The sequence below is a fragment of the Trachurus trachurus genome (genome assembly GCF_905171665.1).
Source record: "Trachurus trachurus genome assembly, chromosome: 6".
Lineage (NCBI taxonomy): Eukaryota > Metazoa > Chordata > Actinopteri > Carangiformes > Carangidae > Trachurus > Trachurus trachurus.
This window is the reverse complement of record NC_139897.1, coordinates 2,357,338-2,379,365: the sequence shown is the minus strand read 5'-3', so window position 1 is coordinate 2,379,365 and position 22,028 is coordinate 2,357,338. Positions and strand designations below refer to the sequence as shown.

General features: G+C 43.1%; 1 protein-coding gene across 2 annotated transcripts in view; it reads right to left on the bottom strand.

Moving 5' to 3' along the window:
• The window catches only part of bcar1 (BCAR1 scaffold protein, Cas family member), a 92,865-nt gene that overhangs the window by 23,732 nt on the left and 47,105 nt on the right, over positions 1-22,028 (bottom strand). For both annotated transcript variants that reach the window (XM_083973790.1, XM_083973789.1), the window contains exon 2: positions 1,108-1,821. In XM_083973790.1, the coding sequence (XP_083829916.1) occupies positions 1,108-1,821 (714 nt within the window). The remainder of the gene's footprint in view (positions 1-1,107; positions 1,822-22,028) is intronic.

Genomic DNA, 22,028 nt, shown 5'->3' with positions numbered 1-22,028 from the left:
TATAAGGTCAGGTATTATAATACGTCATAATTGTTAGTAACTTGCTGACAATGCCCACATTGATAATGCATTATAAATATAGTTATATATAATTGGCTTATAACACTCATAAATTATCATAAGGCTTTATAACAATAAGCATAACACATTATAGAGCATGTTATAATGGCTTAAAAAGTATTATAATAGAGTTATAATGCTCTATAATGTGTTATGTTTATTGTTATAAAGCCTTATGATAATTTATGAGTGTTTATAATATAAGTATGGTTATAATGCGTTATAGAGATAGGCATCACATAAAGTGTTACCCAATAGCAAGAAAAAAAAGGGTTTTCTCTGGAGTTTTTCCTCAGTGGATGTGAGGGTCTAAGGACAGAGGATGTTGTTGTGATGTCATGTAAAGCCCTTTGAGACAAACTGTTTGTAAAAACCGGCTATACAAATAAAATTGCCTCGCCTTGACTATGTAGCATAACTGATCTCAGAGCAGAAGCAGTCTTGTGTGTATCTAGCTACAGCGAGATCCCGGGACAATGTGTACACTCTCAACAGGACACGCCCACGGAAAAATGACAGAAACTCCACATAGGATGGCTGCTGGCCATGCTAGCTTCACAGACAACACCCTGCTGTCATCATAGGAGGGGAGTTACTGTACATGACGGACGATGGGGACACAACGCTGCCCTGAGATCAGACTTAAAGGGATAGTTCATGTCAAATCTGGACGAACTGGGAAGAGGACAGACCCCGGTTCGTCCAAATTTGACGAACCGGGAAGAGGAGCTTTGAGGAGCTTCCGCTACAAACAAGCTTGAAATATAGACTTATTTCATTTTTTTCGGGACAATTTTGCATTGTGTCCGCATTGCATCGTGTCTTTTTGTTACGAAGACAGTTGATATCCATTTGCAACCGTTATATGGACATGCACTGCTACGCCGAGACCCCCTGTAACTCAGAGAAGCCACGGAGGACTCTGAAACTTCTCCCAGCCCTTAGTCCACATGAGGGGGAGTAGATAATGAGTGAAATTTCAATTTTGGGTGAACTATCCCTTTAAAGAGATATTACTTTTAACAGAATCAATCCCCTGTCTCTTACCTTGCCCAGTGGCTTGTTGGTACTGTCCCAGCTCCTCTTCTCTAGGGAGGGGGGCACCTGGTACACGTCCTGCCCTGACCCCGTGCCACCAGCCGGGACACCCGGTCCTGGTCCTACAGATGGGGGCACCTGGTAGATGTCCTGTACAGGCAGCCGGTACTGTCTCTGGGCTAGAAGCGGTGCTTTGCTGGGGGGAGTGGGTCCCACCGGGCCGGAGGGGACCTGGTAGAGGCTTTGGGGACTCGGTCTGGGGCTGTGGGAGGGGGGCATCATGTAGACAGAGTCAAGGTCGGACTGCGTGGAGCCGGGGGTGGAGTAGGCCGAATGCATGGACGTGTACTGAGCGGCGGGGAGGGGCTTGTTGGCGAGGCCGGAGGAGGAAGTGGCGACGGCGGCCGGTAACGGAGCGAGCGCCGGTTTGGCGTAAGCGCTCTGAGGGAGGAACGGTCGCTGCAGGTGACAGGTAGCGCCCGAATCCGGCGTGAGAGGCGCGGCCTGTTGCTGCTGCTGCTGCTGCTTGCTGTCGTACATGCCCACTAGGATCTTGAGACGGTTGCCGGGGACGATGCCTTGGCGACCGTGGAGGGAGCAGAGCCACCATCCATCCAGTCCCTGCGTGTCGCGCTCCAACACCGTCATGATGTCACCCTTGCGGAAGGACAGTTCATCGGGAGACTCGGCCACGTTGTCGTACAACGCCTTGGCCAACACGTTCTGTGGAGGAAACAAAGAAACAGATATAAATCCACTGGACAAACTCCACATGGGTCATTTCTTTGGCCTCCTGCAGGCCAGGAGGATGGTTGCTTTGTCTTGGAGAGACACTGAAATATCATCTACACAATCTTGGATTAGAGAGATGGCAATGTATGTTACATTAGAAAAGCTAACTTATGTAATCAGGGGTAAAGTACAAGAATTTGAAGAAGTGTGGGCACCCTTAATGGACTTTCTCAAGCAACAATAGATTATATTTATCTGTAGAGCTATTCTGTGTGTGACAATTTTATTTTATTTCATTTTATCTTATTCTATTTATTTATTATTGTTATTATTTTACATGGGTATGTAGCCTATCTTTGTGTGCGTGTTTATCTTTTCTGTATGTGTATGCAACGAGGTTCACCTGCATCTCATTGTGCAACTTGTGTGGCATATGTCAATGTGCTTTGTATGTTCTTATTGGAAATTAATAAAAACATTGTTCAACATGGTTCATTTTTCTACTAGTTGAAATGTAGCTCTGGGGCGTCGTTTAACTCAGTGGGCTGAGCAGGAAAGCCCACGTACAGAGGCTATAGTCCTCGCTGCAGCCGGCCCCGGTTTGAATCCCCCAGTGGCCTTCTGCTTCGTGTCATTCCCCTTCTCTGTTTCCCCATTTCCTGTCTGTCTCTGTGACTATCCTGTCACTTAAAGGCATAAAAGGCCAAAAAAAAAGTAGCTTTCTGTGAGCTGGAATGAAATGAAGAGTGTAGAAAAGAGCAGGAAACATATTATTGTTTTTTTATGAATGTCTTGGACTATTGGTGACACAGTGTTCATGTTCTTGTACTTCTACTGTACATGTTCCACTGTGATAAGATCACCAAGGATGTAGAACAGAACAAGGACAACTATCACTATCTGCAGTTCAACAGTGGAGAGTGTTCTGATCAGCAGTGATATTAACATCTAAACTCTGCAGCTTTAAATGATGCCATCTGTACCTACGACTCTCTGAAAAGTAGAAAAAAGTGAAATCATCAGATCACACAACCCTGCCTTTGGGTTTCTACAGTGTTTACTACACACTACTTTGGTCATGTAGTGTTTTTGCTGAAGGCATTTGAGGGATAAATCAGCCAGGAAAACAGAGTAGCTATGTGTTACAACTCATGTCGGCTCCTCTCAGTGTGGGAGACACTGATGATCCTCAACATCTTGGTCACAAATCTCAACAAACACATTTAAAGGAAAAATATTTAGACATTTCTTGTTTGTGTATCTATATCAGAGACCATGAATGGGTCAAAAAAGGGAAATCAGTGTTTGTGTAGGAAACTACGCTACAAGAGCTCCTGTCCAAAACCACAGATCGGAACATTTTGAAACTTGAGGGTTATGTTTTGCTCTGGCTGGTCAGGGTGAGTGTTAGTTGTTACTGTTGTTATTCTGTTAAAGGAAGTCTACAATGACTGCAGTGCAGACACACAGACTGGTAAAAGCTATATTGTGCGATCAGTAACACTCTGTGACACATCAATCACTTGACCCCTGAGAGGTGTGAATTCTCTACACACAGTGGAAATCTGTTTTGAATAAGGATGTTGGAGCATAACAGCTGTGATGAATGTCTGTGTGCATCCTACAATTATGGCCAGATGAATTATGATCTCTTTCCTCCAATCAAATCGCAGGAAATTTGGGAACAATTTCTCCTTCTGTTTGTCTGAGTTACAGTGTTGAATAAAGGCCTTTTTTTATCCTCTTAGACATTTCATCCAATTGTGAATACGATCTGCAAAAAATCACTAAGAACTCTGACATTTCACCTCCAAATTCTACTTGGTTCACTCTTGTGTATTTGTGGATGTTTTTGCCAAATCTGAGAAAAGATTTGCTCCTCCTAACTGATCATGTTCAGAGAGGAATGGATGGATGTCTAGGCTTGAGAAACTACACAAACACACACTCTCTCTCTTACACACACACACACACACACACACACTGAATCTGTGTGGAAACGCAGCATGCAAACAGAAACACCTCCCCCTGGCTCTCTGGAACCCTTTGAAACTAAACGAATATTTGTCGTCCACATCTGACCTCAGCCTGCTCTCCTCCCTCTGTGTCTGAGTCCCACCCCAGCTATCACAGACTGGTACAGCCTGTACTGGCCCTGTGCCAGCTCCACTCACACCAGCACACACACACACACACACACACACACACATGTACACACAGCAGCCGAAGCACAAAGCACTGCCCATCTGAATGAGGCCATGTAATTGGCTTCCAGATTTATAGCTGGACTTTTCTTCCAGCGCACTGAGGGCCTGTTCATGCCTCAGAAAAGGCTGAGAATGAGACAGAGGCAGACAATCGTGCCTGATATACTCACTCAATCACATTCATTCACACGGACAAAAAAATACATCCCAGACACTCCTCCACGGTTATATGATTTACAGCTGCTTTGTGATCCAAGGTTAGATTAGTTTTTCTAGGTATTTTCTTCTCCTCAGCAAGACTCGTCGTCTTAGACTTTACTTAAAGGGATAGTTCACCCAAAATTGAAATTTCACTCATTATCTACTCACCCTCATGTGGACTAAGGGCTGGGAGAAGTTTCAGAGTCCTCCGTGGCTTCTCTGAGTTACAGGGGGTCTCAGCGTAGCAGTGCATGTCCATATAACGGTTGCAAATGGATACCAACTGTCTTCGTAACAAAAAGACACACCAAAAAACATCCAAATACCTCCATGCTGCTCGTATGTAATGTTTGTCTTGTATTGAAGCCCCGAAATGCGAAATTGTCCCAAATAAAAAAAATGTAATAAGTCTATATTTCAAGCTTGTTTGTAGCAGAAGCTTCTCTTCCTGGTTCGTCAAATTTGGACGAACCAGGGTCTGTCCTCTTCCCAGTTCGTCCAAATTTGACAAACCGGGAAGAGGAGCTTCGAGAAGCTTCCGCTACAAACAAGCTTGAAATATAGACTTATTTAATTTTTTTGGGACAATTTCGCAATTTGGGGCTTCAATACAAGACAGACATTACATACAAGCAGCATGGAGGTATTTGGATGTTTTTTGGTGTGTCTTTTTGTTACGAAGACAGTTGGTATCCATTTGCAACCGTTATATTCACATGCACTGCTACGCCGAGACCCCCTGTAACTCAGAGAAGCCACGGAGGACTCTGAAACTTCTCCCAGCCCTTAGTCCACATGAGGGTGAGTAGATAATGAGTTACAGGGAAAATTTCAATTTTGGGTGAACTATCCCTTTATTGTTTCTCTCTAGGTTCCAGTCTTGCTCCATCTCTTTGATGATTAAAGTGCTGTTTGTTCACCTGACATCTCTTATGTAGCACATCATGGCCAATCAGGGTTTAGCATTTTACTCACTTTACTGTGATGTGGGAATTTGAAGAATGGACTCTGAAGGACCCAGTACTTTAACATTTTGAAATTAGCAATATGAACTTAATGGTTTACTACATTTCCCAGAGGGCTAATTGACAACCCACAGGTAATTACAATTCTTCTTTATTGAACTGGTCCAGAATCACTGTTCTCTCTCTCTAGTGGCTGTCAACAACACACGTCTGGCTCTACAACGTCAGCTTGATGTTATTATTAACAGCTAGTGTGGTTTTAATTCTCTGATTTATCTACATTAGCCAACTTAGCATGTCAAATTCCACTAACAACAGAGAAATGAGAGGACACACAGGTATGCTACGGAGAAAACAGATAGTGATTTTGATGTGCCAGATCTCCACACAGAGGATCATGGTAACAACATTGTGCACCAGAGATAACTCATATTTAAACAGGCTCCACGTTAATAGGAATAGGAAGGAAACAGTGAATAAACAGCCTCCTTTAAGACAGAAGTGGAGCTGTCTCCTCTGTCATGGTCTATTCTATGTGAGGTACAAAAGGGCTTATTGTGATTAAAATGTGTTGTGTCACTCACGTGCTGACTGACTGTGCTGACTCTGACTAAACTCTGGACGGTCCACATGGGATGTGCTTTTTTTTGTGGGTCATCGGCCAGTTCATCAGGTAGCAGCTTTTTTTCTTTCTCCAAACTATCGTTACTACATCACCCTTTAAAACTCAACTTGGGTGGACCTCTACCTCCAGCCTTGCTGTAGTGATGGAGAGGTGAGCTCTAGTGGACACTGTTACATCACTGATTCATTTGACATTCACAGTTTCATTTATCAAGATGTATGAGGTGAATTTTAGCTTGCAAATAATTCTGCTTCATTTCTCCTGTAAGGAGAATTGATGTCTAAATGCTGCTGCTACTTCAGTTTGTCTCTTAAAGTTGTTTCTTGAAATCTACTTTTTAATTAAATTGTTCCAAAATGCTGAACCATTTCCTCTTGTCTTTCTTCTCACTATGCTGATTCACAATTATAATCCAGAGATGCCCGTCGCTAGGTAACCATTATGAGCGTCAGCCAGGATGGATAACTAGTCAGATCATCATTGTTTCCTCCATCAACAACTGCAGCAGCTGGATTACTCTGACATGGTTGTCAGTGCTACACACACCCTCTCTCTGTGTTATCCTCTCTCTCTCTTTCTCTAGTGAGCTCTCTCTCTCTCACACACACCAGCTCTGATTCTCATATAAGTGGATGATGAAGGCACTTCTCTCTGGTCTCTGTTCTTTCTCTCCACAGGGAAAGAACACAGCTACTGACACCAAACTGGGATCACTCTTTCTCACACACACACACACATACACACAACTTAGATGTAGTTTAGATTGTAGATTAATGAAGTGGACACATGGATTCACTTCAGTCCAATAAAAGGAGTGTGAAAGATCACAGAGTGATCAGAAACCATGAGGACTGATCATTGTGGTCTGGGCCGCTGCGATGGCAGATCAACAGACCAGTGCAGAGCAGGTCAGAAAAAGACACTTGATCAGATATAAAGGTGGTGTATAAAGGTGTTTTGACAGTGAAGCTGGAGACTGGAAGCCTTCAAGCGCCGCTGTGTGTTAATCAGCGTGAGAAAGCCGTGGAGCAGACACTACTACATCCACTCCACACAAGCAGTCTGGGAGTGTGGAGAAATGAGAACGCAGCGGGAGCTAATCACATTACCCAGACCGCTCGGGATAAATTCCAGCAGCGACGGGCCCTAACAATGTGACGCTACCAAGGCAACCGTTGCCGGGAAACCGACCACAGCTGAGTAATGCCAAAACTTCAACGAGACTCGTCTGGGAGACGACGGCGGATGAAAGAGACAAAAGAGAGGCCAAGAGGAACAGAGGAGTTTAAAGAGCTGAAAGTGAAGTGATGCATTGAGCGTCGTATTTAGAGCGATAATTAAAATCTCACTAAAGGACTAACACGGCAGTTTATCACACCAGCGTTTGTAACCTGAGTGTTGTTCAGGGCTCAGGTCGAGGAATCCCACACTAGATGTTTATATTAAAGCTCCATACAGTCTAAGTGTAGATGTCCATGTGTAGTGTGATTATAAAGCAGCTCTAGGTTCAATATGAATACAAGTATTAAAGCTTCAGTCCACATAAAATGCACACAGCCTGAATTCAGAAACTGAGCCTTAAAACCAGCGTCAGGACTTCCTGTGACTTTGTGATGTCATAAAATATGTCCTTATATGGATCAACGCTTCAAATAAAACACATTAGAGGAGAAAAATATGTAAGTTTAAAGGTGTACAGAAAAGAAAATTGAATTTAAGCCCACTCTGGGTCATAAAATTAGTGTAATAACTCATCTATCAGATGATGTAGGCCAAACATTGTGCAAAATTCTATTTTTGAGTAAATCCGGGATGAAAGTGTGTTTTTTTTTCCCGCATTGGATAATGCAGGCGCATGGATTATACGTCAGCCTGTACACGATTCATCAGCCACTGATATTGGATCCGTAATCCGTCATTCAAACGTCTGAGACACGCACACACACACGGAGCTCGGGCTCGCCCCAAGCTTTGAATATCCCACCCACTCGATAACGACCAATCAAATTCGTTTTCCTTACTCGGGTAAACTTGTGTTGCAGCTCGTGACAACTCGGCGCGACAAACAGGACAAACGGCCATTTCTGTACACCTTTAAAACAAGGGCCCTGTCAATGCAGCTAACATACAACTGTGTAGTACGTCTCCAGGTCAACATTTACAATTTCTAGGCTGAACTTTCCTTGATTTTCAGTCAAACACAGAATCAAACAGAGTTTAAATCCAACCCTCTGTCGAATCTGGTAAGAAATCAATGCTGTGCTGCTACAAACAACAAAGTTATTGACAGCTTAAAAAACATTTCAGTGGTTTTCAATTGAGCAGCCACAGATCTCCATTTACTGATCCATGATGTGATGGTTTTATAAATGGAAAAGGAAAGCAGAGATGTGTGTCTGCCTTTAAGTAAAATACTGTGTGTGTGAAGTGGACTTGAGATAAAAGACCGGTCTGGTCCTCCGACGGTCTAATCAGCTCTTTAGACTGAAACACTATAGCTAATGTAGTAGTTAGAGCAATTACAGAGCTGTGACTACAGTTAATGTGATAACGCAGTAAATTAACAAGACTCAAATAAATAACGTTTCATAATAATGTCTTACATCTAGAATGAAGAGAGAGAGAGAGAGAGAGAGACGTCCACTGAGGAGAAAGTAATGTGAACAGCTGGTGAAGCGAGCTCACTGTAGACAGGTTACTTATCTATCTGTCTCTCTGTGCATGTGTGTGTGTGTGTGTGTGTGTGTGTGTGTGTGTGTGTGTGTGTGTGTGTGTGTGTGTGTGTGTGTGTGTGTTTGAGAGAGCGGGAGAAAGAGAGAGAGAGAGCGAGAGAGAGAGAGAGAGAGAGAGAGAGAGAGAGAGAGAGTGTGTGTGCGGCTTAATGTCCTTTGTCTCTTGCCTGGTATTTGACCCCTGGGGACAAATACCAGCCTGCCAAAAGAGGGTCTTGCGTGTGTTTGAGATTGTGTGTGTGTGTGTGTGTGTGTGTGTGTGTGTGTGTGTGTGTTCCTGTTCACCACACTGCAGAAAGTAAAACAGAGAGAAGACTCTTCATGTCTCCTGCCATCTGTCTCCATCTTTGTGACTGTCACAATTCATTTCTCTTCCTCCTCTTTCTCCTTGTAATTCTGCTCTCTCTCTCTCTCTTTCTCTCTCTGAAGGAACAACAGCTCTACACACCCACTCCTCTTTGCAGCCAGTGAAGTGAGTCCAGTTTGATGTTGGGCCGAGTGAGGCTTCATCCACTCCTCTATGGTTTGCCAGTGTTTTCAAATGAAGAACCAAGTATTTCAGCTCTGTATCAGAAATGATCTGCATCCAGAATATCACACCTAAAACACATAGATACCTGGTGCATTCACTTCCTGCTGGGACATGTGGAACTTTGACCAGGTGCAGAGACACCACGCTACATCGCACTGTTATTACATGAGAGTCAAAATTGTGGACACATATTATTTGACAGCTAATAAGACATTTTATGAACATACTGATCCTGTCTCATGCTCATGTTCACTCATGATGTTAATGAGTCATGAGAAGGTCGGAAGATTTTTTTCAGTTGTTAATTTTAGAGCAGAAAATTAAAAAGCAAAGATATGAGAAAAAAAGAAAAACTACAACTGACTTCTGTGTGTCAGTGACAGAACCAACGCGACTAACTAACTATTCATGTACACACAAACACACACATACACACACAGCAGGGATGGTGGTAAAACATTCTCAAATGACTGTCTCCGGACAAGACTCCACATGACGGGACAGGTATTTTGTGTGTGTGTGTGTGTGTGTATGTATGTGTGTCTCCCTATGGCAAATCTCATCTAGTTTTCTGCCTCAGGTGCAGTAAACTGAATTCTAAGTATAAAAAGCATTATACAGTATGAATAGGATTTTAAGTTGAGAAAACACAGTGAAGCATGTTTCAGTTCTCTCCAGTGGATCAGCAGAACAAAGACGTTCAGCTCACACTGATGTAAAACAGAGAAAATAACCACGTTGACATGTGCACAGTTTTTCCATTCCTCCACTAAAAGTACATTTAAGGTTGTTTCCTCTCTGTCTGGCCGCTCTGGGGATCATTCTGTTGCAGCTCTTCTTCTACATTCATTCATCCACTCCCATGTGTTGATGACTGGACATATGGAGATACTCTGGATCTGTGGTGCACTATTTTAAACACATTTACCTAAAATCAAGACACAATTAGAAACTTTGAAAATGAGATGCCACATCTGAAGAAGTCCTTCCTCTAATTAAAAATGTTGAATAAATAAAGTTTTGTGGGAGTGACGTTTAGCTACATGCTTTGTAATCACAGAGCCTTTGACAGGACGGTTGGTTTAAAGGCTTTGTTTCTGTTGACTAGGGATGGGTACCGAAATTCGGTACTTTTTTGGTACCGACCGAATTCCCACCAAAGTACCGAGTATCGATTCATATAAAGTCAATCAGTACCACATTTCGGTACCTGAACGCACCTTCGTCGTGCGTCAGCGAGAGTGCACCTCTGCAGTCTGCATGAGCCCCGCACACTCGCGCCCGCCCCCCTTCTCTCTCTCTCTCTCTCTCTCTCTGAAATGAGACGCGGAGAAGCGGTAGCGCCAGCCCGTTGTTTAAAATCACTAAGATTCATAATAGAGAACAGTAAAAACGGACATTTTTTCAGACAAGACTATAGTCTCATAAACTTTTTTTTTTTTTCATTGAATGACTATTCCATTATATGAAAATCATTGCCCATCCCTAAAACATAAAATACTCTTAAAGGCTGAGGAGTTATGATGTTGTTAAGAGGTAAATATTAAAATTTTAGACATTTTGATTTTTTGATTTTTTTTAAATTACCACACACACAAAAAGTACAGAAAACAGGTACCGATTGGTACCGATATCGGTTCCCAGGTACCAGAGTATCGATACCGTATCGATTCAAATGCGAAAGGTACCCATCCCTACTGTTGACTGACAGAAAAAGCAGAAACAGTGCTCAGTTATGACACTGATAGTTATTAGTGAACCATGTCAAGACAAGATATGAAGGTATGAGTGTTTTGATCACTGGAGCTGATGAGGGTAAATACAGTTGTCGCCGCACATGTACACTGCAAAAACTCAAAATCTTTCCAAGAATATTTGTCTTATTTCTTGTCAAAATGTCTCATTTCTAGTCAAAACTAATCACTTTCCACTTAAAATAAGACTCATCACCTAAAAATTAACTTGTTTTTAGATCATTTTCACAACTAATTTTCATTTGAAATAAGTAGAAAAATCTGCCAGTGAAAGCAAGTTTTTTGAGTTTGTAACAACTATCAGATTGTTCTACTTATTCCAAGTGAAATAGGTAAAAAGTGTCTAAAAACAAGCTACTTACTTAACGTGATGAGTCTTATTTTAAGTATAATGAGATTTGTTTTGACTTGAAATGACATTTTGACTAGAAATAAGACAAATATTCTTGGTAGGATTTTGAGTTTTTGCAGTGTATGCAGCGCAGACACTGTGTGTGTGTCTGTGGAAAAAATGTGTCTGTTGCTTTATAGCCAAGGTGTGTATGTGTGTATGTGTGTTCTTGAGTACATCTCTGATATACAGAAGTGAGCCTCTCTCTCTCTTCTCCGTCTCACACACACAGATGACTTACTACTGCATTCCACATTCTCCACATACGAACTCACCACGTTCCCATTACTTCACATTCCAGAGGTGTCGCACGCACACACACACACACACACACACACACACACACACACACACACACACACACACACACACACACACACACACACACACACAAATATTCAGATTCAGAAAGACAATCAACCAACACAGTTGTGTTGTGATCCTCTTGTTCCTTCCTCTCTTTGTTTTGTTAGTTTCTTCCCTCCTTGTTCTCTCTCTCCTCCTCCTCCTCTTTCGACTCTCTCTCCTTCACTCCGTCCTTTCCTGCCCCCTCTTCCTCCTCCTTTTTTTTCCTGTCTTGGCATGTCAGGCTGTTCTTGAGAAATAGTTGTGAGTGCACGGTTGATCTCTTCTCTCCACCAGCAGAAAGTCTCCAGCGCCCAGCGGAGGATCTGGGACACTGCTGCAGGACGCTGACGTTAGCAAGGGGTTTACAGGGAACAGGACGAAGGCTCCATACATTAGTCATCATCACTCTAAGGCTAAAAATACTCACTGCTCCCACTGCGTATTATTAGCTTATTTTGTAGTATGCTTTGTTTTATTTTAATAGGGAGGAGGGGAGTTAAATGTCTCACAAGAACAACTCCGAGGTAAATCAGGTTGGACATGAGAGGAGGTGATCAGAGGACCTAGAAAACTCCAAGCACCAGGGACATGGAATTGTTGTATAAAGTCTTCTGATATCACTTTAGCTGGTTCCAACACTGAACAACACCGAAATCTTCTGATAAACACTAAAAACATTGTTAACCCTCAGAAAAATGGATCATATTCTGGGGTTTCCGCAGACACCCCGGCTTTATGCGCCACTCAAAACGCTATAGTCGAAGCTGCTGCTTTAGCGAGTGATGACCCCAGCTGAAGAATTCCTGCCCTCGGGCTCTGACTAACAGCAGAGACAACAGCAGGGATTGTGTAGCCTGGAGCACAGGATAGACTCAGGTGGGTGTGTCCTCAAGAGTTGCTTAACCTGTTGACAGACAGCCGTGGTAGGAACTTCTGAGTCGCTGCCAGACATGAACACACACACACACACACACACACACACACACACACACACACACGCAAGATAGTTGGCTGGTTTAAAGGAGCTCCACCTTTTTACACAGGGCGAAAAACATCCAACACAGATCCAACAGTTACGTCGTCTCGGATTTGTGTAACTTTGTTTGTGTAAATGTCAAAAGTGATTAATGAGAATGTGTTTTGTAAAAAATAATTTAAAAAAACTTTATTTACAGCAACCTCTTCGTCTACTTTTAGCTGTTATGCTGCACACAAGTGGAACAAACTACCAGTAGAACTAAAATCAGCCCCAACTGTAAGCACTTTTAAATCCAGGTTAAAAACATTTCTCTTTTCACGTGCTTATAGCTGAGAACTTAAAACTTTATCTTTTTTCTTTTATTTTACTTTTATTTGCTCTGGCTTTTAACTCTGTTTTAGTGATTGTTTTTATTCTGTTTTATGCTTCTCTTTTTTTTCAAATGTTTTGTCTTTATGTAAAGCACATTGAGTTGCCTTGGTATGAAATGCGCTATATAAATAAAGATGCCTTGCCTTGCCTTGCCTTACACTGACAGGGTTGTGCCACTGTTGTAGGTGAGCTCTGATTGGTTAACCCTACAGAGGCCTGTTTCAGATATTTTAGTCATAAAAACATCACATACAACAGTCAGCCATTAAAAAAAAGTTAAGACTGTTATTCTTCTTGTTGTTAGCTGTGTAGCTAGCTGCTAATTCAGGCTGTATTTACAGGGACTTTGCTGGTGACCCAACACCTTCACTAATTATTATGTGCAACACTCAACAGGAGGACTGAGCGCAGCCCACACCTGTGTTTAAGAGCTTCACTAAGAACAGGTAACAAAGACCTGCTGGCACACCCTCTGATCACTGTGTGTGTGTGTGTGTGAGAGAGAGACTACAAAGGACCTCCATCTTAACACTGGAATACAAACCTTCAACAAACACATGGGCCCGGAGCCACGGCGACACCAGAGAAGCTTTTTAACACATCAGGCTCCACCTCCACAGCAATGTCAGCAGCAGGCACAAGAGACTTGGTTTCAGAAGCATAAATCTGCACCGTGGTGAACTGTGACACACATAAATCTATTGAGAGGGCTGCAGCTGAAACTGCAGTGTGATTCAGTAGTGAGCGGCGGGAAAAACATCCAGTGATTCATAGCTCAGTGTCCGTCTACTGTACTGTGACCGTGAGGGCAACAACACAGGAACACACTGAACACAAGAGAACCAGCAGCTGTATCCAGAGTCAGACACAAGAACATGGCTCCAATCTGTTTTAACCACAACACACACACAGTCACTTGAGTTTGTTGCCACCCTCCCAGCAGGATTTCCATGTTCAGATGAAATTAAATTGCGTACAACATGTTGTGTATACCTGCTTCTACACGTTTCACATGCTCAACCACCACGTAATTTAAGGTTTACGTCTGCAGCCTGCCCACACGGTTTGGTACAGTATGTGCTCCTCTCCACTGTTCCCAAAAAAGTTAAACCTGATATTTTCGCCACAATCTGATTCTTTAGTTCTTACTCTTTCTCAATGTTTGGGAACAAATGTGTAAAATAAACTAAAGCTCCTATCCCCACTGGTTGAAAAGAAGAGTTTGTAATCCCTGGGTGGAATGTCTCTGCTGTTGATGTAGGTATCAGTTCTGCCTCTGATCAGCAGTAATGTAAACACAACACCTGGTTGAACTCTCTCATTGTCTCCCCTTTTCCTGCTGTAGCGTCCAGTGTAAACACACCTGTCACCTGTCCAGCACGGTGCTGTTACACCTCTGTGCTCCAGGATGAAAGAGTGAGCTGCAGCCCTGTAATACGTTTTAAAAACACTAAATCTGTCATATATCGCACACAAAAGCTCTGACACTTCAACCAAAAAAAGGGGGGACAAGCAGCTTTTATTAAGTGGTTTATCTGTGTTTACAAAGCTTCCAGATCTTACCGACTGTTTTGTTTGAACACCAGCAAAAGAGCACCAGTCTTCTAATCTAATAATGACTCATATTCAGCCTTTAAACCGCATGAAGAAGAGAAGAATGAACTCTCTGTAAATTCTATTTAAGTCCCATCTTTGGATCAACCAGGAGCAGCTAATATAAAGACAACACAGCCAAACACTGTGATGTGTTAATGAGTGAGGAAATGATGAATCTGATCCAGATTCAGAGATGACCGCTGAAGACAAGAACGCTGGCCTCTAATGCGCAGTCTTTGACCAGGGTGGTCTGAGTCTGAGTCAGTCCACAACAGGACAAGGCTTTGTCTGTCAGTGCTGCTGGTCCAAATCTCAATGTGTCTCATAGACACTGCAGAACCCCCCCCCCCCCACACACACACACACACACACACTTCTTATGTGACTTCCTGTCTGATAAAGGTCAGTGTGGATGAAATATTGAAATATTTCACATTTAATTGATTTATCAGTGTACATCATGTTTCAGGACCGTCTTGGTTGTTGCTGAGCACCATGTGGTCTAGGACACTAAATCAATCTCTCTGGTGTATTTTTAATGATGATGAATCACTTTTAAAATATATATAGATTAATAATGGGTAAAGTCAGCACTTGTTTCAATCATTTCAGATAATTAACATTCATTTGTATCTGTCTCTCTGTAACAAAACCCCCCATGATGCAGCAGGACAAAGACCACTGGGCCCAGATGTTGTACAGCTGTTCAATGTGACAGTGTGATCAGCAGCCACTTTGTAAACCCGTCGGGTCTCCAAAGCTCCAAGGCCAGGTGGTCAATGCAGTGTCCCAGACCAGACCCACATGGTATCTGGGTCAAAGGTCACTCTGAGTCACATTTCCTGGCTCCAGTGAGTCACAGAGTCCTGCACATGCTTCAGAGCTGAGGCAGCCTGTCAGGTAGAGTCAGGATCTGTTGACTGACACGTCCACACCGCTACCTTTACATTTTAAAACTCATCTCTTTTAGCTGTATATTCACCTTCCGTCCTCATGACTGCAGTGTTTTCTAGCACTGAGAATGGAGACACTGATGGACCTATGTTCATTCAGGGTCGTGTTGTAGCCTGAAGAAACAATGATGAAAAAACCACCGTGGTCACTGACTGGGTCTCATCACCCTCGACTATCAGTGACAGTGACACAACATGATGATGAACTTAAAGTGTTATTGACCTTGTTGTCTTTGAAGCAACGGTTGCTCAGTTTCATTTTCTATGTTAGCGTAACTCATGTCCCTTGTTAGTATTATTTGTGCAACTTGTCAGCGACAGAGTAGACAACCTGCATCCTGTTTATACCAGCTGGCACACTATGCTCATTGTTATGTGATAACTCATGTGTGTGTGTGTGTTTTCAGGTGTGACTGTCTGTATGGAGATCATTTCCAATGTGGAGCTAGGTTTCATTTAATGAGATATGCCAACATTTTTTTCCGTTTCTTTCCTCACTCCTGAGTCCATGACCAGCAGATAGACACCATCCTTTCGACTGTGCGTGCAGTAACAAGGGAGATAGAGCCCGTATCACTCGTAATTAGCTTAGCTCAAATGCTGGAAGTGTATAGGTAGGGTTGCCAACCGTCCCGGATTGTGCGGGACGTCCCGGGATATAGCCGGTTTTGATTTGTCCCGGACGGGACAGCCAACGTCCCGCACTCCAATCACAGCCCTCCCTTTACACGCGTGGCGTGGTGTGCAAGCCAGTTTGTTGGTGCATGCAGAAGCGCCAACTCCTCAAAAAAAAAAAAAAGATCAGCGGATATGTGCTCTGTATGTGCGGCTCTGCGACGCGCTCATACAGAGAGAGCAGACGTCGGAGCAGCATTGCCTCTGCTCACAAATTGCCGAAGCGAGTGCAGCTGCAGGGACGGACTGGACACCTGTGTGTTCTGGAGAAGAACGGCCGGTAGCCCAGGACGGCCGGCGGCTAATTTGTAGTCACTGTTTTCTTTTTTTTCTAAATACCCTAGAGCCTGTTTATCTGTGATCAGGGCCGGCCCAAGCCTTCATGGGGCCCTAAGGGGCCCTCTATTAATGTCAGGCTACTGATTTTTGATCATTTACACACCTAGCTACTACAAACTAATTAAAAATGTTCTAATCTGTTGTTACGGATCATCATCCTAGCCTGGAATTTTTTTAGCCATCTATGGTTTTTAATCTGAAATTATGTCAAATTCAGCCAAGTGCAGCCTGGGGTTGATTTACACTTAATATTCGAAGTGATAGGCCTAGCACAAGATATCATATGGGCCTACTAAAAGTAACAAAATAAACCAATAGCCAATGCATTTGCTGTAAACATGTCATAATTTGTCTTTGGTTTTAACCTCCCCCCCCCCCCCCCCCCCCCCCCCCCCCCCCCCCCCCTGCCGCCGCCGCGAAAAAATGTCCCTCATTGGAGAGTCAGATTGTTGGCAACCCTATGTATAGGTAGTGTTAGCCAGCTTCCACCTAAAGTCATCAGAGAAACTCTTCAGCAACTCTAAACAGAAACCGGCGGGCCGATCTTCGTCTCAGAGCTGACAAAACTCTCCGGTAAGGCATCTTGAGCGGTCAAATGCCGCTAACGGGACTAGATCGGTCAAAACGGAGGGTTCAAGCAAAGACGCTTTATATTGGTTCAAGCTAGCTACATCGAGGGTAGGTTAGCTTCCTATTTCAAAGTAAAAGCACAAATCCTATCGTCATGGTTTTCTGTATGTAAAGAGCAACGGGTGTTTTATTTTGTGAAAGTAACCGCAAGTGCGTTGGTCACAACGGCTAGCTTGAGTAGCGCCGAATTCGTCCGAACAAAATTGTAAACAGCTGGTATTTAGACAAATTAACGACACACTGCTGATCTAAACGGCTACTTTCTCACCTAAAAATGTTTGAAATGTGGATAAAGTGATATATTTACAGAGTTTAAAATGAAATCAGCTTCTGACTGCTGCTTTCGGCTCGGATAGGAGGCAGGCTAACACTATACACTTCCAGTGTTTGAGCTAAGCTAATTACGGCGATACGGGCTCTATCTCCCTTGTTACTGCACGCACAGTCGAAAGGATGGTGTCTATCTGCTGGTCATGGACTCAGGAGTGAGGCAAGACACGAAAAAAAGTGTTGGCGTATCCCTTTAAAAGCACCATTTTAAAATGAAAATGTAGCTGTGTAGACGTAGCCTGTGTTTATGGAGGACACCTGTGGGTGTCTCAGCTCTGGGGTCAGTGACGGCCAGTGAGACCACTATGAGAGTGTTTGTGTGTGTGTGTGGTTTGGTAGATGGGGGCTGTCAGTTTATCACCGGAGCCAGGACACCCCAGGGGATCCAGAGCTGGTGACCATGTGTGCATGTGTGTGTGTGTGTGTGTGTGTGTGTGTGTGTGTGTGTGTGTTTGTGTGCGTGTGCAGGAGACAGAGGGGAATTCCTGCTGTAAGCTCGGCCTCCATGACTCAGACAGTGAGTCAGGAGAAATGCATGGTGAAGAAACGTTTTCTTACACAATAAGCACAATGTTACTCAAAACCCCACAACTGTCATTCACATCTTTATTTTCACAGCATGTGTTTGCGTGTTTGTGTGTGTGTGTGCGCGCTATTAATCTATAAATAACAACAAAGTGGAAACACAGCTGGGTAAATGAGGGTTTATGATGAGACTGTAACAGAGACAGGACGTCTCCTCTTCCTGTGAGCCACGAGCTCTTCTATTAAAACAAGTCTATGGAGCCGCACCATTACACCGATGCTGCTTCATCACTGCAAACACACACTCTCTAGTGTATTTAGAGAATTTCACTCATTATCTACTCATCCTCATGTGGACTAAGGGCTGGGAGAAGTTTCAGAGTCCTCCGTGGCTTCTCTGAGTTACAGGGGGTCTCGGCGTAGCAGTGCATGTCCATATAACGGTTGCAATTGGATACCAACTGTCTTCGTAACAAAAAAATTAAATAAGTCAATATTTCAAGCTTATTTTGTAGCGGAAGCTTCTTGAAGCTCCTCTTCCCGGTTTGTCCAAATTGGACGAAGAGGACAGGCCCTGGTTCGTCCAAATGTGACGAACCGGGAAGAGGAGCTTCGAGAAGCTTCCGCTACAAAATAAGCTTGAAATATTGACTTATTTAATTTTTTTCGGGATAATTTCGCATTTCGGGGCTTCAATACAAGACGGACATTACATACGAGCAGCATGGAGGTAATTGGATGTTTTTTGGTGTGTCTTTTTGTTACGAAGACAGTTGGTATCCATTTGCAACCGTTATATGGACATGCACTGCTACGCCGAGACCCCCTGTAACTCAGAGAAGCCACGGAGGACTCTGAAACTTCTCCCAGCCCTTGGTCCACATGAGGGTGAGTAGATAATGAGTGAAATTTCAATTTTGGGTGAACTATCCCTTTAAGATCTGGTTGCGTTCCTCCTCGCATTGAATCCACCTGGCAGGTTTACAGACAACATCAGCCATGTCTTCTCATCAGCCTGGGTCAGAGTTCAGAGCCAGGGAGACCATGACACACACCCTGCTCAGTGGTATGGGGGGAATCCTCTTCATCTATTTAAATCCTGTCACTGTAACCCCCCAGCCCTCCTCACCGGACTGTAGCAGCAGTTATTTAATGACATGATGAGCAAAGATGCAGAGAAGTCATCTTGCTGGTTTTCCACATAGGCTACTATACACACAGTACATGTGATGGAACAGAAACCAGAGCAGGGTGGTTTGGTCCAGTGTGAACATAACAACTCCATCAGACTGACGTGTCTCAGCTTGTGGCTGAAACCAGGGTCGTCACAGGTTTGACTGAGTGAGCTTCAAAAACAAAACAAATCATATTTGAACACACATAACTAGCCGATTGGCCAATTATTGTGTGTTCACATCTGATGTTTTGTGGCCTTTTGTTTCACACCTATTGTATTTGAGTTAATTAATTAATGATGGAGGGGTCTACACTTTACAACAAAGCTCCCTTTTACCAGTAAAATCCTCCTTATTTTCACTGTTACTCTTTTTACCCAGTGATTATAAATTATTCATTAAGAGTTAAGAAGCTAATCAATAAAGTCGTTTATAAATAAACCACTCATAAACCCTTTACAAGCTTCATCTTATTATACAACTTTTCTTTGTGTTTCTCTCAGTTGTGTTTTGCAGTTTGACTGTGAAAACCACCAGCTTCTCTCAGCTGCTTTTATTTTCCACTGAAAAGTAAATCATTGACTTTATATGTGAATGAACTCAACAGTGCGTCTGTGTGTCGTCAGTGTGGGGCTGGAGTGTGCGGCTCCACGGCGGCACTGGAATGTTACTTAATATTAGTTACACACTAATTACTGGCGTGTAATTACTCGTTACACACACAGCGATCTGCTCCACAGTATTTCGCTGTCTGCTGCATTCCTGACTGTGTAGTTACCCCAAACACACACACACACACACACACAGTGGTGGGACATGAGCAGGGAGCCAATACTGATAGAAACAATACATGTTTCTGCTTGAGGTCTATGGTTAGTTTAGTAATAGCTCTAGTTTTTTGAAGGAAACTGAACTCTCATTAGGAAAAGATTCAAATCCTGAAGACTCAACTCAACTGTTTTTTAACAGTATTACATATTTTTTTGGATCAGTCGGTGTGAACAGGAGATCAGATCGGATCAGATTAAAACCTGCACTGTCTGTCTTTATTACTGTCAGTCATTTCCTCTGCACTGAAACAACATCACTGTAAATGAAAACAAATCTGTGTGATGCTTCAGACAAAGACTCAAGAATCATTTCTCAAGCTCAACGTGTCCTGTCATAGCTGTCACATCGTAGCTACTGTAGATGATGGGATGTTTCTGAGTGAGGGGGACAGCGGTGCGGTTGAAAATACTTCAACATTTAAAAACTGGACTAAATTCTGAGACTGAGCTTTTGAGTATTGCCTGCAGACAGATTTAACTCTTTTTGTGTATTTTAGTTACAGTTACACAACTTTAAAATGTAGACGTCTGAAGTTTTACACCCGGTTTCAGCCTCAGAGCTTTTTTCAACTGAAAATCACCCAAAAAAACTGTTCCTGGATCAGAATCAAACCACTTAACAAAATAAAAGTCTGATAAATAATGTGTCTAGTGTATGTTAACCTGCTTTAGTGTCACTCTGCTCTAGATTTACCTATCACCATGCTGAATTGTTGCATCACGGCTCTATTGATGATGACTTTTTCTACACACCGTTAACTCAGAGTGAACACTGAGCTCAGTCAGACCACGGGTGAGTCAGAGTTTGTTGAACCTGTCTCTGTCTCTCTCTCTGTCTGACTTCTCTTTCTCTCCCCCTCTCCTCACAAACACATTAGTTGTCTCTGCTGTCTGACTAAATCAATGTCATATTCAATATCCACACACAACATCTCACTGCTCTCCTTCCTTCCTTCTTTCTTTCTTTCTGCTCCTGTTTTACTGAAGCATTTTTCTCTTTCACCCGACTGATCGCCTCCCTCTGTCCTCTGGCCATAAAACCTTCATTTCTCTCCACTTTCCTCTGAGTCAGCAGAAACGCACACCATGGCTCTACCTCTCTTCTTTCTTTCTTTCTTTCTTTCTTTCTTTCTTTCTTTCTTTCGTTTTTTCCTTCTTTCTTTTTTCTTTCGCTTTTTTCCCTTTTTCTCTTTCTTTCTTTCTTTCTTTCTTTCTTTCTTTCTTTCTTTCTTTCTTTCTCCCTTTCTCCTTCACAGTCCACTGACATTGTGTTTGAATGCGGGACGACAACAAGCTGAGAGCAGAGAATAAAAAGCCAAGGGGCTGAGTGTGGTGAGGTCGACAGCAGTCTGCCGTGTGTGTGCGCTGCAGCGATGCATTCAAGGAAGAAAGTTTAGAAGAAAACATGCACCACCATGTGAGGAAAAGTCTCAAAGAGGATTACAGGCATCAAGTGACACACTTTCACCAAATTCGTATCAACACACTAATGCTGCCTGAGAAGGTTTCACAAGTTATTTGGGATGTTTCAATTTTTTTTTCTTGCAGCACATTTTCCATTTTTGTTGTGTCCAGTCTGAAACACACAAAGTCTTTCAGTTTCCTTGACTGGAAAAAAACCTCAGCTGTAGAAAACCAGTGTTAGATTTTGAAACCCTCTAAGAAGAGTGGGAGGAATTTAGAGCGACTTTGTCCTTTTTGTTTCTGCACATTCCTTTACAGGACAGCGAAGTCTCCTCGACTAGTGTGAACTGACTTTAAACCCTTTGCCCCAAACACACACACACACACACACACACACACACACACACACAATCCCCACTGAGATCCAACAAAAGGTGGGAATCCACAGAGAAAATGTTAACTCCAGTTTCCCTCTCCTCCCCCTTCGCATTTTCCTTTTCTTCATACTCAACCCCCCCTCCCTCCCTTCTCCCATAGCAGGTCCTGCTAAAGCACTCACTCACTCACACAGACACACACACAGTAAACACACACAGGACACAGACACGCACACACATTAGGAGAGGCAGAGGTTT